We start from the raw sequence: 16286 nt of genomic DNA on the forward strand, positions 1-16286 counted from the left end.
AGGTGACTCGTGCCGCTACATTAATTTTATCGCTACTATCTTTTCACAAAAGAAGAGTAAATATAAAAATATAAATTATGTGTCTTAAATTTGCATCATATAATTCTAAATAGCAACTAGAAAGTCTACTATATTTTTTAAATGATATAGAATGTTAAAAATGTGCATAGAGTTCAAGTGATAAATGATATAAAAACAAGACTAAGAGAAATGCATTTTTTGTTCATCGTCTGCTACTTTAGTTTCTCTAATTTTTTAATATTATCTTAGTAACATTCGAAAAAGTTTCTGAATAATTAACGTATCAATTAACAATTAATGTTTAATACTAGTTTTAATGAACGAAATCTGCAAAAGAGGGACACGCTAACAGAACTATCAAATTACAGGTAAACGAATAAAGATCTTAACGTATTTTGAAAAGATAATACAAACTTTAAACTCGATATTCCACTTATCAAATACTGCGGATGCTTTTCGAATATCAATTCGTATTGTTGAATAATTAATACAGTTTCCGCAAGGTCGTAAGTAATTAAGAGGAATACATTTAAACCTCATAATTTTTGCTAATACGTTATACCAGCTTGATTTACTCGACATGTAACAGCTCTTAAATAGCATCTTTTCACCTTCTGTTACCGTATGCAGAAAAGAATGTCACTTCTTATTTTTATGGGTATACATTAGCATATATTTCGAATTTTGAAACACATTCGCTTTCATTTTCGATTAATTTCACCGTGGTATTCGGCAAATCACAAAAACCATTCGCATAGCAATATAATCATCGTCTTTCAAACATACGGTGATGCGCAAAAGTTTCCGATCAGATAGATTTCTCGCTTTGTATTCCGAAAGTGACATCTAAAATAATCTTAACTACAATAGAAGGAAGCCAGTGAAAGAAAACAGTAGAACAAAGTAGACACTGTTATAAAAGTACATAATCTTAATTATTTAAAATTCTTTAAAATATCATTTTTGGATTATAAAGCGAAGAATCTTTCTTATCCAAAACTTTTACACTTCATTGTAGACAATGGGATATGTATATATTCGTACGAGAACGAGAAAATGAAATCTTTTATATTATAATATTCGAATATTAATTTAACTGGAATAAAAATGCGCTGTTGTAAAAAAATCTGTTCTTACGTTTGAAACTCAATTAAAATCCCGAAGATCTCTTTGAAAAGAGCCGTCGAACCGCGAAAGGCGTTTGAGAATCGCTGCGTCGAATCAGCTCGGAGCTTCCCAGATATCAAGAGATAAGGCGATTATCATTCAGTCGAGCCAGTATAATTCTTTCTCTCTTTTTCTTTTTTCGTTGTTCTATCGCGCGCGGTGCTCGTACACCGCCACGAAGGCCGGTATGTACTTACTTTTCCTCACGACTGGCTACTTCCTTTATTTTCTCTCGGGCATCCGGTCGACGCGCTTGCGATTTCCGGAAGCGAGTAAGGCGAGAGCCGTGCACCGCCAGACTTCATTCACAAAGGCTCTAGCGTGTCTCGTACGAATCACGTGCTCGCTATGCACACGTGATTCGTGAATTTCGAGCAGCGTGAAATACGCGTGTATCTCGAGATTACTCTCGATTCACAGACGATATTATTCTTTCCGTTACGACAGAGTTCAGCAGAGAAGATGGAAGACTCCATCACGATAGGACGATGGAAGCCAGCGTGGAGATGTTTCAAAGATGATATCGCTTAGAAAAATGGTGGTGTAAAATGGTTTTTCTTGCTTGGTTTTTTCTTTGATGAAGCGTAATTGACGAGTACGAGAGTTAATGAGTTGTTAAGGAGTGTATGCACGGGCAGATTGGGTTCTGGTTGAAAAGTGTGGGGAACTAACGATAATTAATGGATCCTATGTGAATTTTTAAATTGCTTTGAGAACTTTCTGGCATCTGTATTTGATGAATAAAACCTTTGGAAATTTCCTAGCGGAGAATGAAGCGTACAAAAATGTGCAAACTAGTAAGAAATTAGTGCTTCAAAGAACATTTGCTACCTTCTTACGTGCTTAGCAGACTATAACATTAAACTATCAATTAAAAAACTTGACACGATGATACATTTTAAAATTAAATACACAACTCGTTTGTGCATGGAACATTTAGTAATTTTAATTTTCTAAGTTGTTTAACAATTTGATAATGTTTGAAAGTCGCTAAACCACATGCAACCCCTTCAACGGCCCATTAAACAAACAACCTAAATTTTTAAACAGAAGTAATATCATTTGAAAATTCGAAACTTTTAATTAATTTACTGCTTTAACGAGGGAAGCAGGCTTCGGTTGGGGAGAAAATTTTCAAGCGAACGGACTCGTCGAACGGTCTGGCGAGCATGGATCGGGGACTCAACGAAAACAGGAGAAAAACGAAGAATAAATCCTTGAACCGGCAGACCGGGATCGCGTGATATAAAGCACTTACTGATATAACTCGTGCACTTACGTGTTGGATTTAATCCGTTCCTCGTTGTATCTCTGATGAAAGTCAAGCATTTCCTGCACCAGACCGGTCTCAACCATGGCGTCGACCCTGCTGTCCAATCGTTCCTCGAGGACTTTCTGCAACAATTTCGGAGAAACGGTTCTCGAATTAATTGACCGCAATTCAACGGCGTGTCATCTATATTAAGAAACGGCCACATTTATCGGCTACTTTCCAATTATCTCCAAGTTATATATTTCTTTTATTCGTTTCGACGTTTTCTACTTAACGCATTTCATTAATTTATCCTCGATAAGATTTCCTAGGATTTCTAGGAAGACGACATTCTGAAGAACATCGTGATTTTGTAATATTTTAACGATCGATTGTACGACTATAAATGAGTATCCTGTTCAAAGAAAAAAGTTTGATACTTTTTTTATGAAAGAATATTAAAGAGTACTAAATGATCTTGTATTTTACGATGTCGCTATAAAAATGAAATGGTAGCTCATTGTAGGACTCGTCTAGTGTACGTAAACGTCGATAATTCTCTACTGAATAGAAGTAGTAAAAGAACGTAGAATAAAATTTCTCCCTTTATAAGCTCGTTTTAGGGGAAATAAGTTTAAACGTACTTAGTTTACGAATTAGGTCGATATAGATGGCGTGTACGCGACAAATTTTCCAGTCCGATTTTCGCGAAAATGAAGCATGGTACAAAAACGTTTCATTTTATATTTTCGATTTAAACTTTTTACGTGGAATGATTCCTCTTTGAGATATATCTTGCATAAACTCTTTGTCGTTCAGCATATTTAAAAATAAATGAAGTCGTATAAGATATACATTATACATTTATTCAAATTTCTAAAATAATTTTTAAAAATCGAATATGTTCATTGTAGTATATAATTCTACATTTATTGGTTTGATACTAAAAAGATCTGTACAAGGATAAAAACCTTGATTTCACAAAAATGAAACACCTTTCTCTTCCGACTTGACAGTTTAACAAGCAAGCATGATCACATTTTAAAACACCAACGTATCCAACGCGTTCGTATAAATGTCACATTTTACACCCACGAATGCATCGGTGGCAATCGAATCTGTCAGAAGAAGAATCGTAGGTGTTCAGTCTCTTTGGAAACGTTTTCTACTTAGTTTCGCACTTTCCTAACAGCCTTATCACATGATCTCTTTGTAAAACTCGGTTTTCCTCTTTTTATCGATCTTCTAAAGGACTATTCTCTTCTTTTAAAAGATGTACTCTTTTGATAAATATGCAAATATAATTCCGAATCATAATTGAAAATTTAAAATGTTTAGAATCATAAAAATTCAGGATATAAAACATCCAAAGTGGAAAAAATTCAAAACCATAACCCATACATACCTCCACGCCAAATTAAAATATCTTTGAAATTCAATTTAGATTCGCGTCATTTCCATTGAGGAAACCGTCACCGTGACTTGTTAAGGAGCAATTTAATATCAATGAAGCGCTTGGGTTAGTTCGAAGGCTATCTCGTGTCATTAGAAAAAGGAAAGGATAAACATCGTGGCCTTCGACAGGTTTTCAAATTGATCCTATCTCTTTCCCTCTCCCTCCTTCTCGTTCTTTCCTATTTGATATGTACTCGCTAACTACTAAAACGCGTTAGATGAGGTGTGTGTCCTCGAAATCCTGTTCGTGCAAAATCTTTGAATAGTAAGGTATGCCATATCGAAGGCGATAAACCGTTTCGACGTGACTCGTTTCTCGACGTGTATCGCGTTAAAAGCGCTACGAAAAAAAGGAACGTCATTCATAAAAATATTCGACGGAGCTAAAATACGTTACACACTGCGAAGACATGGGTGAAATTAATCGTTAGATAGTTCGGGGAACACCGACAAATTTTTTCCTTCGTGTAACACTTTTATCGACATTTGACCTCAATTTGTTTAATAAAAATTCTTTCGGTAATATTTCTGAATATTTTATACGGTGAAATTTACAAAATTCTTTTAAAATGATAAAAGGGAATATTTGTCGTAAAAATTGTATACGATTATCTTCAGAATTCGGGAAGAAAAAATTTTAGCTACTTTTGAGTATAATATTCTGAGTTTATAAAAATAATTGCTTGATTAAGCCTCTGCACAAGATATCCTAGATTATAAATCAATAATTTCTTAAATTATATTCAACCGCTGAAATTATGCATTTTTTTTTTTTTTGCATCAAGAAGGATATAAGATTAGTATACGAAAGTAAGCAGGAATAATGAAAAATTTATAGCTCTAGTATACCTTTTCTCATTATCATATTAAATACTAATTGCTTTTTAGGAATAAAAACAACTATTTAAAAAAAAACTGTAAAAAAATATATATATATACGTGTCTCAATTTTTATCTATGTATACTTAAATAGGTATATTTACACGACACAGGGTCTTAAAAATTTAAATGTCTGCCACAGAGTATTTTAACTTTACTTGTACCTTAATCTCGAGTATAAACTTCTTACAGTCGTAACCTGAGCGAGAAGCTGACGTCTACCTTCGTAATGATCTTTTCCTCAAAAAATGCTTGATTTCGCTAATTAACAGATGTTCCGCGAACTTTTAATATTAAATGCCACTCCGCGTAGTCGATCGTTTCATCACGTTTCACGATCGTACAGGCGGCAATTAAAAATGTTTTATCGGAACGAAGATAAAGTTAATAATAAAAAAAAAGGGGAGCTACAAAAGTATCGTATTTGCAAGTCGTAAATCGATATGACGGAATCGTCCTCGGACAGTTATAAATAACTTTATGACGTTATCTCAGTCTACCTTAAAACACGTCGAATATTTGATCAACCCGACCGGTCGCCGATTTCCCCTTTACTAAATATATATATAGTTTCGAAAGGCACACCGCTAAGGCGTCGATTAGAAATTCCGATAAAACAAGCAAAACGAATTCGTGCAAACGTTAGAAGGTATATAACAAGACGGACACGTTTTCATGAAACAGTTACACGACACCGTGGAAAGTGTATGCCCCGAAAATTAGCACAGTCTTGTCGAAAGTAAACACATCTTTGGAAGTCATTTTTTCTCTGCGCGCCTTTCATTAGATATAGAAAAAGATATTGTATTTTCTGTTTCATACACTTGTACGTCTATTCGAAAATTTCTCTAATATTCGACTGAAATGTATCTAATTGAGAAATCTTCTGAAAAAAGCACTCGTACGAAATAACGGTGAAATCGGAGTCGATTCAACGAATCTTCCCTCTTCATCGTAAAAATCCATCCCTTCATTTTTTTCCTTCTATCCTTTCCTCCTTTTTTGTATTTCATTTTTAATGGAAGACCACCTACATTGCGCGATGATCATTAACATTTCGTTGAAACGATAACCTTCGATAATCAGATAAATACAGCGAATGTCAAATCGAGGTGGCTATTAATATCCTACTAAGAGCAACGATAGGTCTAAGATCGATTTCATTTCTTTCGGCCATACCGCTCGCCATTCCAATATCGAATAGCGTATAATAACGGTTTTTAGCCGTCGATGATAGCATAATATGCGATAGTATTGTAATTACAACAAACGCGTTTCCACACGCGACATTTTACTGACGCAAGGCGGAACGTTAAACACAGTTTAAATACGATAAATAAATAAAACAGAATCGAGGATAACATTTATTTCAGCAATTTCTTCTGATTTATGTTAAATATTAAACGAATAGTTAATTAGATTTAAATGAATTATTAATTAAATATATTCTCAGGTAATTTACAAATTTCGTACTAATTTGCAATTCTACACGACCGATACGATTTTGCTTAATTGGCTGAATAAATTAACGGTTTAATTTATTGTACTAATGATATAATACATTAAGACAATATGGTAATAAAATTGAAAAATAATTTTTTGAAACGGATAATATAAAAAAATATTTCTTTCTAAATTCTATATAAAATAATACAAACTTAATAACACCAGAAGAAGGTAGAAAGAGACGAAAGCATAAGAAAATACGCCTCTTTAATCTGCAACGAATTTAAAAATATCCCAAATTGCAAAATTCGAAACCAGACGAAGAGAAATAGTAGAAAGGTAAAGAAGGGGAAAGCAGGTTTCTGTCCTAAAATGGCGGCAGTCGACAAGGCGTGCACGGGAAACAGCTCCTTGGACAGCGGCGAATCGTTCTCACGCTCGTTCACGGTTAAAACGCGACCTCCGCAACCCGTTTCGGGCCGCGTTCGCTTTAAATCGTATTTAAATGCCGGCGGAGCTCGCGAGCTGCACACGTGCGCCTCCACGGTTTCATTCATGGGCGGCTGCCGCGTCAATGACGCAAGATTCTCGCCAACTTGGACGAGTCGCTATTTGATGACCACACGGTACACGTATACGTGGGGCCAGACGTGGCTCGAACACGTTTCACTTATCGCATGGAACCGAACCAGCCAGTTTTCGTGACACCGCGCTCCATGAGAAAGATGAGAAAGGGAAAAGAGAGAAATACAGGGGACGAAGACGAAGGAAGAGGACCAACGAACATGTTACGTGTAAGGGAGAAAGGATAGAGCGAAAGAAATACCAGAAGGAGGATGATAACATGCTGTGCTACGAGCAACGATCGCGAGAAATATTCGTTCCTGATATATAAGATGGCAATGGGTACTTGTACGTTAATTTAATAATTAATTTACTGCGTAGTAATTTACTATCTTGATAAGTAACGGTTGTATGTTAGGAATTCTAAATAAATAGTTTTGATAATTTTAGAAGCAGTAAGTATAAATATGAATGCATTAACGGTAGCAATCACATAACAGTTGTTACAATTGTATAAGCTTACTGACCAACCATACACGCGAGGATTAAAGAAAAAAGAAAGAGCGTGTGCGATGGGTAGAAGGTTACGCTTTCATGAAAATTTGTAGCTGCCCAAAAAATTTGACACTGATGTGTGTTAATAACGGTCAGCTTGATGGATTTGATTCTCCTTCCGATCCTGCTGACTGCAGGGATTGGTAAATTACCCCTTAGTGGATGATGGCTTAATCTCGCTTTATCGAAGGAAGTGAAAGCCGATTGTACGATCTTGCATGGAATTCTGTCTAACTGTGAATAACGTGTAGACTATGGGAATCGACAAATATCTATTAGTACTTTTAAAGCTGGAGGAATTATTCAAGTTAATTAGCTCATTTTTGTACATACATATTTTGGATAGATTTGGATTAAAAGTAAGAAACAAATAGTTTAGAAGTTTCTACGCTAAGGTACATTATTTTAAAAAATCATTTGTAAATATCTACTTTCAATATGTATTCTCACACGTATATTCGGAAACATATTTCAATTTCAAAAAATGTTTATTAATTCTCCAATTAAATAAATATGTACACGATATTTCGAAATTATCCGTTCACTCTTTTCCAACGAATCAAGTATCTAGAGTATCTTATTTTCTACCTCTAAATGAATATTCAAGTTCCATCAACCTTGATTGTTACGTAAACGTGTAAATGCATGAAAAATTTTGTACGCTATGTACTAATCGAATTAATATCCTTTTCTAACCTTCAAGATACACTTTCTAACGTAAGATTACATAAATTAATACAAATGGTATAAATTAGTACAGACTTTGAATATAACCTATCACTCCGCTTTAAATAAGTAAACTTATACAAAATATAAAAAAGATACAATCGTCAAAACTAAATGATCTCAATAACAGACATTCGACAAAAAAAAAATTCGCACAACATCTCGGCCATTCTGTCGACACCTTCCAATACCGCAATTGAGGAAACGAAACCGCGAACCATCCACACGGTTTACTACACCGTGACCCTATAACACGGTTCTTAGTACCTCGTCCTTAAAATAATTCGAATAGGAAACGCTACAGTCAAAATACTATGTCGTACAGTGGACAAAATTAAACAATCCGAATAGACAAATTTATCGCGCTACATTTTCGTGGATTTTCATATACATATCATTTTAATTTTCCTATATATTTACAATTTTAGTAACTGATACAATGGGAACACACGAATATCTTAATATTTCATCAATGTTTAACAACTAGATATTCAAATAATATTTTTTATAACAACCTAATTACGACAGTCGTGTCTCATTATAGCATTGATAAAGTTTCAAGATATTTTATATAACATATACAATATTGACATACGAGTGGATCGAGCATAACATTTTCTATAGTAATAAAATTTTTTCTATAAAATAATAAATATTCAAATACTTTTATGAGCCAGCGTATGTCAAGCGTACGAGTGAATGTATAATGGTATCGTTTATTTGAATAAGACTTCCAAACTTAGATATTTCCAACATTCTACTCGTTATTTATTATTGTTATTATTTTAAATTTATAAAATTGTCTACCGTGTTCCGGCGCTAAACGTTCAAATAAAACCTGCCACCGGACCACGTTGCTCGCTATTCAATTATAGCTGCTGTCTACGCGAAGGTAGCCGTATCTCGTCCAGGAATAGTTTCTGAACGGTCTCTGTTAGGCAACGGAAACCAGCTACTAACTAGCAAGTAAAGTAGCGCGTGATGAATGGAACGAGAAGGAATCGTTGGATTTTAGGATTGCAGCGATAACAACGGCGTGTTTAATTCTCGATCATCTTCGGTTCGAGAGCACGAAGGAACGCGGTTTACGTAATGCAAAGAGACGACTGATTCCTCCGGTTTCACCACCGTGGCTAACTGAAAGCGAAGGAACGAAGAGCTGAAACTAGAAAGCCTCGTGTGCTCGCCTAGTTGTCAGCCAAATCGGGCCAAGGTTCTTCCAGAAGAAACAGAAGAAGAAGACGAGGAGGAATGTGAGCGCGTGCGAATTTTCACGACCCTGTTCTACGATTCTGCTCGCCTATGCCTCGTTCTAACGTTAGCCTCGTATTAGAACGTAGAACTATAGAACGTAGAACTATAGAACGTAGAACTATAGAACGTAGAACTATAGAACGTAGAACTATAGAACGTAGAATTATAGAATGTAGAACTATATATGTGCCAGTAGAAAGGTAGAACTTCTGCAAGACTTTTTGGCGAAACAGAAAATTCAAGCTCTAAGGAGTGTAATTCAGTTGGGAAATATTTCATATTTATTTACTAAAACTAAAACTAGTGACGACTAAGCTATAAAATTTGCGACAATGAATTATATTTTATAATTAATATTATATATTATATATATATATATATATTAATATAACAGTCAACGACACAAATTGCAGGCACGAAAAAAATTTCTAAAATTTGAAGAAGAAAAAAGATAATTTGTGTGCCACAATGCTCTAGAATCCAACAATCCTTTACATCAGCCACTCACATTAGTCGTGGCTAGGCTAATGCTATGCTTTTACTACTCTCATTTTTTTCAATCCTTTTCTTTTTTTAACCGTTGTCTAGTTTATGATCGTAGTTTTATCTTGCAGCAACCCCGAAAGCTAAAATAAATTATTCTAGCACTCAGGATCTTCTTGCCAGAATCGTTCTTTTCGTTCTTCTTTTTATTTCCTTTGGCATTTACATCGTTCACCACTAACTCCACCACTATAATATTTGATTCTTCAAAAATTAGATAATAAATAATTATTCTGACATTAAAATTAAGAGGGAATTTAGCTGATCAGCTTAACTTGAAAATGATATTCTGGAATCAAAATCGCGTTAACGAAACTGTTTTTCCTTTCTCCGCGAAAAGGTCCACTAAATCATTGATCACGGTCATTTTTTCCTCAAAGTTGCATTATTAGATGCAGGTTCGAGATATAAGAAGATTTATTGCATCGGCGCTGATTCTTCTGCAATCGTATCGACCTTCTCTTGCTTTCGATGATCCCGTCTGAAGGTGAAAAAGTCAATGGCTTCAGCAGACTCGATTTGGTAAACATGCACGTGCTTCACGTGTACGCGTGGGCGTGAACGTACGATTCGTCTTTCGACGGCGAGACAAGTCCGCGTTTCGCAGAAATCACGCGCTCGATGTCCGACCACGATAACGATTCAACCTTGACATTAGGATTTTTGCACAGTTAAACGTCAGGCCCATATTATCGAACAGCTGAGTTTGGACAAAAAATCGGCTGAAATGACAGAAGAAAAAACCGATCCCAGACGACCGCATTACGCATAGGATGTGAGTAATCGACCAGTTGAAATGGTAAATGCAAGCATTAAAAGTGAAGACTTTCAGTTGAAATGGTCTCTACGCTGCATGATAATAAAAAATTCGTCTCGTATATTAATAATTAAACGGTGGATATTTGCATAAAATTTCTCTATATAATTTAAAAAAGAGGAACTTGGATAAAAAATTGTCTTACGTTCCAAATATTGTAAACAACCGAATATTTTTACGTCTTCAAATTTTTCACAAATGTATAAAAATCCATAGTCTTTAATTTATAATATTTCCTTTTCTTAAATGATGTACGATATGTAAAAATCTTATCTACTTTATCAGTTCTTTTCTATTTTACTGTGTTTGGTAATCTCAATTGCTAATGGTTTATTAATACAGCTAATCCAAACGTCAGACAAAATAAACCAAGCGACACGCTTCGTCTAGCCTGTACCGCCTGTACGTCATACGAACAAAACAGTTAGACCGCAGATCCTTTTTTCTCTCTTGTTAGTTTCTTTGATGTTTCAGGCAGCCGGTTAAAGATCGTTTTGAGAACCTTGGAGAAGATAGATGTGATGAATGGTGCGTATTAATGCGTGGCTATGTGTAATTAGGAGATTGGGTATTTAGAGCCTGAAGAGCTTACTAGACATCTTTGTAAACCGATATTTTGAAATAGAGAGCATTAAACGACTCGTTGATTGTTAAGCGTCCTTAAACATTTAAATGTAATTTTTTTTAATTCTCAACACTCTACGCCGAAGAACAATAATCACACGCAGCGCGATACACATGAAAGCCAAGAAAACGCTGGAATTCTAAACAAAAACGGCGCGGACGAAACGTTTCTTACCACAAACCGAATATCCGAACTTTTCTATAGAGAAGAGACGTGTTGCGCTGCGGCGACGTGTAATTTGCAGAAATGATTTTCGTGGAAAACCAGGGCATGCCCAGGGCGTTGGCGTGCGCTATTCGTGAGAACACCGGTCGATTCTCAGCTCGTCAAAAAACCGACGGCCGAAAAAAGCGTGGTAGAATGAAAGAGATACAAACGTATTCAGAAAAATTGCCAAGCCATCGAGAGCGCCTCCGGCCCCGTTGGTAAACACTCATGAGAGGTCGCGTACCGACTAAATTTGTACGCTAATGACACGCTTTCGGCTTGCGTTTCGTGCAGCAAATTCGATCGTCTTCACTTATTATCAAAATATCCGTCCGATAAATGCTAAACGTAGCAACCGATCGACGTGTCTTCGAGCACTTATTTGTCGGTACATCGCGTGAGATTCCAAATCGAACGGAATTATTGTCCGCTACGATGTTTACTTTCTGTATTCTTTGCCGCAACGAAATCGTTGAAATAATTTACGAATGAACATTGAGGATATTTGTATGTGTATGAACGTCGAATCGATTTCAGATGTACCCAAATTTAATGGGCAGTAAGTGGATAATAAAGTGTTACTTAAACTTTACCTTGTAATAATGTATTTACGTGACTTGTAATATGGTATATGAATCATGTATGACAAATAAGAGTCGCGTTTATAGGATGAATTATAGGCAAGTTTGACAAACAAGAATATTCTTCAATAAAAACTTAATCACTACGAATTTTGTATGGTAATTGAAACAGGAATACCTCGCATGACTCACATGTGTCCACAATTTTATTTTCTTGTAACGTTACAAATAAATTCTTCAATTTGTAACGTATAATTATCAAATAACCAGGAGTATATTCGTTTCGACTGCCCGGTTCTCGTTTCAAATTTCATACTAAACAAGTTTTGAATGAAAATGTTGACGATAATGAACTAAATTTATTCTAAACAAATTATGTTCTATTTAAAATATATTCTAAAGAATCCAAAAAAAAAGGAGGAAAAAATGTTAGAAATCGTACAAGTTTATGGGCACAAATTACACAAACCGCTGATTAAAAACCAAACACCCATTCCAAAAAAAAAGCATCGTACCTCTCTGATCACGGCTTTAATTCCATTACTTTTGCCAGAATTTCCCATCCTTTATCCGCAAACACTCGTATTTAACCGAGACCCGCTCGATTACCCAAAGATTAAATAAGCTCACACACTTTTTCCCAGCGAGCTCGATCCAATCAACGAGACGCTTTAGGCAAAGAGAATGGAAACTACATTAGCTCAACGATCCCCTTTTTCTTCTCGCCCCTATTGAATCAATTTAAGCAGCGACCAAAGCGTAACGCCGACGAAAAAGGAGAACTGAACCACAAATAATTATCGACAGCTTAATTATAAGACACAATCACGATACTTTTGCACTGAACTTTATTAATAACTACTATATATATTATATATTAATTTCTTATACCGACACGTATGTCTAAGAAAGTCGCTTGTTTAAAATTAAATTCAACCTTTCAACATTTTTGCTTTTCATGTTAACGCGTATTTGGAATAAGATTTCACAAAGATTGCAAACTTTAATCTGTTAATTAGGGAGGACAAGTTAACTCGTCACTCGAATGTAACTGCTCCTTCGCTTACAAATCTTCTGTTATATTTTTTACTAACGTTTCATGACGGTTGCAAATAAATTAGAAGAACTAAGCTCAACTTATCAATTTGCGTTTATTAAATATTACTTCTACTCGTATATGGTCTGTATATGATCCTGTTAACAATTTGAAAAATGATTTCATTCGTATGAGCAAAAGCCAGGACAGGGGACTCCAACTTTCACAGACGAGCTGGTTAGCGAATCATCATCGGGAAACGAGGAAGCTCACACGAAAACGAAAACAGGTGGTTTTCTATTCGAGTCGATAGGAATCTCTGTGAAATAAAGCGGACTAGGGAGAGATGGGCTATCTTAATGGCGTCCAGGCGAAACAGAATGAGAAGCACGCACCCGGGGACCTACCATGGGAATGCCTGGCCGCGTTCCCGGCGATGCACGTTGGCCAGGTTCTCTATTTTCGACGGCAGCTCGCTACGAAGCTGCCTAGCCACGCTGATTCCTCGATCAAAGAGGCGTTACAGAAAGGCCAGCATAAATTCGTGCGCGTGTATTCGTGGCAGAACTCACCTCGGTACCAGCCTTGGAATTATGCTCCTCTGCTCGAGCCGATTTTGTTTTAACGCTAGCACTGTCGACGACTAAAGCGTAAAAGACTTGCACCAAAGAAGTAGAGACGAAATTATTACGAAGAAAGCAACATTTTGTCTCAACATTTTACAAAGAATCACTCGAATCCCCAATTGTGAATTAGTGACATTTCGATGAAAAATTACGAACTGTAGAGCTTTCTGAGAAAAGGGTCACAACATAAAATGATGAATTGGAGAGATCGCATCAAAAGCTTTAGTTTCAATCTTTTAATACTAGCTACGTTCAAATTTGTAATTATAAGGGTTGTTAAAAAAATGTGCTCTTTACAAAATAAAAACAAATTTCATAATAATTTAATTTATCGAATACAAAATAATTGTAAAAATATAGGATTTCACGTAATTCTACATAATCCTAAATAGATGCATTTATAGAAGATCTTAATTTTGGCTACTCTAGTAACTATAGTAGTAAAAACGTATAGAAGTGGAAGAACCGTATGCTTCGTTCTCCGCACTTATTATAGGGAATGGATGGTAATGGTTGAAGAATTAAAAATTGTAAATTTTACATTTAGTATACGAGAATAGAGGGGTTAAAAGTGGATAGTTATTAGGAAAGGATTGAGAACCACTGTTTGAGTATGCTGAATACCGTTGGGGTCGTCTCATCGTTACTAAACTCGATTAGGCTGCCTCGAATTCCAAAACGATAATATTCCTGAACGATAATACACCATTGAAAGGGGTAAATATTTTGTGCTGTGCATGGGATGAGATTAAAGAAGCGATCTTTGAAGTAACTGAAGCATGCTATTGAAATTATCGGGGAATGGAAATTAACTTGGACTCTCTGCATATAGAAATTTTAACATTGAAGGATCAGTTAGCATATAAATATTGAACAGCTCGTGTATCTTCCCCCCTTTCTTTTTTACTGTAAAAGGAATTAAAATAAAAATTTGAATTGTTTTCAAATGTGAAAATAATAGATAGAATATTTGCAACTAGTAAAAAATGAAAAATTATATTTTTATAACGAAGAGGTTGAGTTGAGAGAAGCACTGACTTGACTCGAAGGATTTCTCAATTCAAAGGATTATATTTAACATTTCTATTTTAGTATTCTTACGTTTCCTACGCTTTCCTGGAAAGATTTCTAAATATGTGCATGGTAATCTGCGGGAGAGTACTCTCGTGAATAAGGCAGATAAAGAACTTCGGAACCCACTTGTTGCGATTTTTTTACAAGTCCACAACTATTGCCACATGTGTTCTTACGTTACCGCCAACAAAAAATTGATTCTCTCAGATTTCGTTTAACTCCATTAACATTTAAAAAATTCCTCTCTTCCACCTTTAATATTTAAGAGGCAACAATTTATCATAATTTCGCTAGTGCAAAATTAACGTAAATAAACCTTAATGTAAAAGAAATTTATAGAAATTATATTTTCTTCTTTATCGACGTATCAATTAATTAATTATTAATTATCAAAATTCATCTAATTCCAAGTACTGATTGTGGTCGTCTGCAGAAAGCTATCTACTAACTCAATACGATAATTCTTAGTCAGCGAGATCAACGCAAGATTCGCTTTCATTTAATAACATCATGATATATCGTATTAAAACAAAGAGAAAAATACTAAGCAAATTTTTATCGCGGTAACGAATAGAAATATAAAGCAGAAAGGAAGTGAAAAGATTGCCGTGATACGTTCGATTTTCGGTTGGCGTCTTTTTTTTTCACAAACACCATCCAACCCGAAAGGGTTAAGAAAGAAGCCGCACCGAGGGTTCTTCAAATTAAAAGTACAGGATCAGTGAAATGAAGCGTTGGTGTCGTGAAGAATTTCTTAGGCTTCTCATAACCCTTTCTACGTTGGATTGCAAGGAAGAAAAAGCGTAACTGTATACGTGATATTTTCGCTCACGAAGAATGTAATAAGCTCGTACACTTGTACGTTATACTTTGATTTAGCTTGAATGATAACACAAAGATAAGAAAATGGAAATTGATCGAATTTATAATTCTATACGCTTCTACAGTTCAGTATCAAACGCTTTTTATATTTTCGAGTAAAATATATTTTTATATATTATAGAAAATGAAATATACTATTCAACATGATCTCCATTTGACATCTCCAACAATCCTGTTTCTTCGCTTTCATTAAATCTATCGTCCATTTACGTAATACCGATTAAAGCTGTAACACAAAATATAATGAATACAAAAAGGATGTAAAATTCAATCTACAAATGATGAAGATTTATATACGATACACAAGGAAACAATTATTTCGCCATCTGTATTGCGACAGTATCAAATACAAAACATATTGCCAATAATTCTCGACAGACACGAAACACTTTACTCGTCGATTCGACTCGCACAAAATCCTATTACAAATTCCACATGCTCACAACGATCAACAACGATTTGGATTCAACGAGAATGGAGGCAATAAAATAGATTTCACAGCGGTCTAACACACTTGGTCTGAAATAAAGTGGAGCTATTCGGTAATAGTCTGCTACACGGGTTGAAACAAATTGC

At 35.2% G+C, this 16286-nt stretch overlaps 1 protein-coding gene across 2 annotated transcripts in view; it reads right to left on the minus strand.

Annotated features, from left to right (window-relative positions):
• The window catches only part of LOC132907090 (tRNA dimethylallyltransferase), a 120298-nt gene that overhangs the window by 11852 nt on the left and 92160 nt on the right, over positions 1–16286 (minus strand). For both annotated transcript variants that reach the window (XM_060959845.1, XM_060959846.1), the window contains exon 5: positions 2468–2583. In XM_060959845.1, the coding sequence (XP_060815828.1) occupies positions 2468–2583 (116 nt within the window). The remainder of the gene's footprint in view (positions 1–2467; positions 2584–16286) is intronic.

The sequence above is a fragment of the Bombus pascuorum genome, chromosome 5, assembly GCF_905332965.1.
Source record: "Bombus pascuorum chromosome 5, iyBomPasc1.1, whole genome shotgun sequence".
NCBI lineage: Eukaryota > Metazoa > Arthropoda > Insecta > Hymenoptera > Apidae > Bombus > Bombus pascuorum.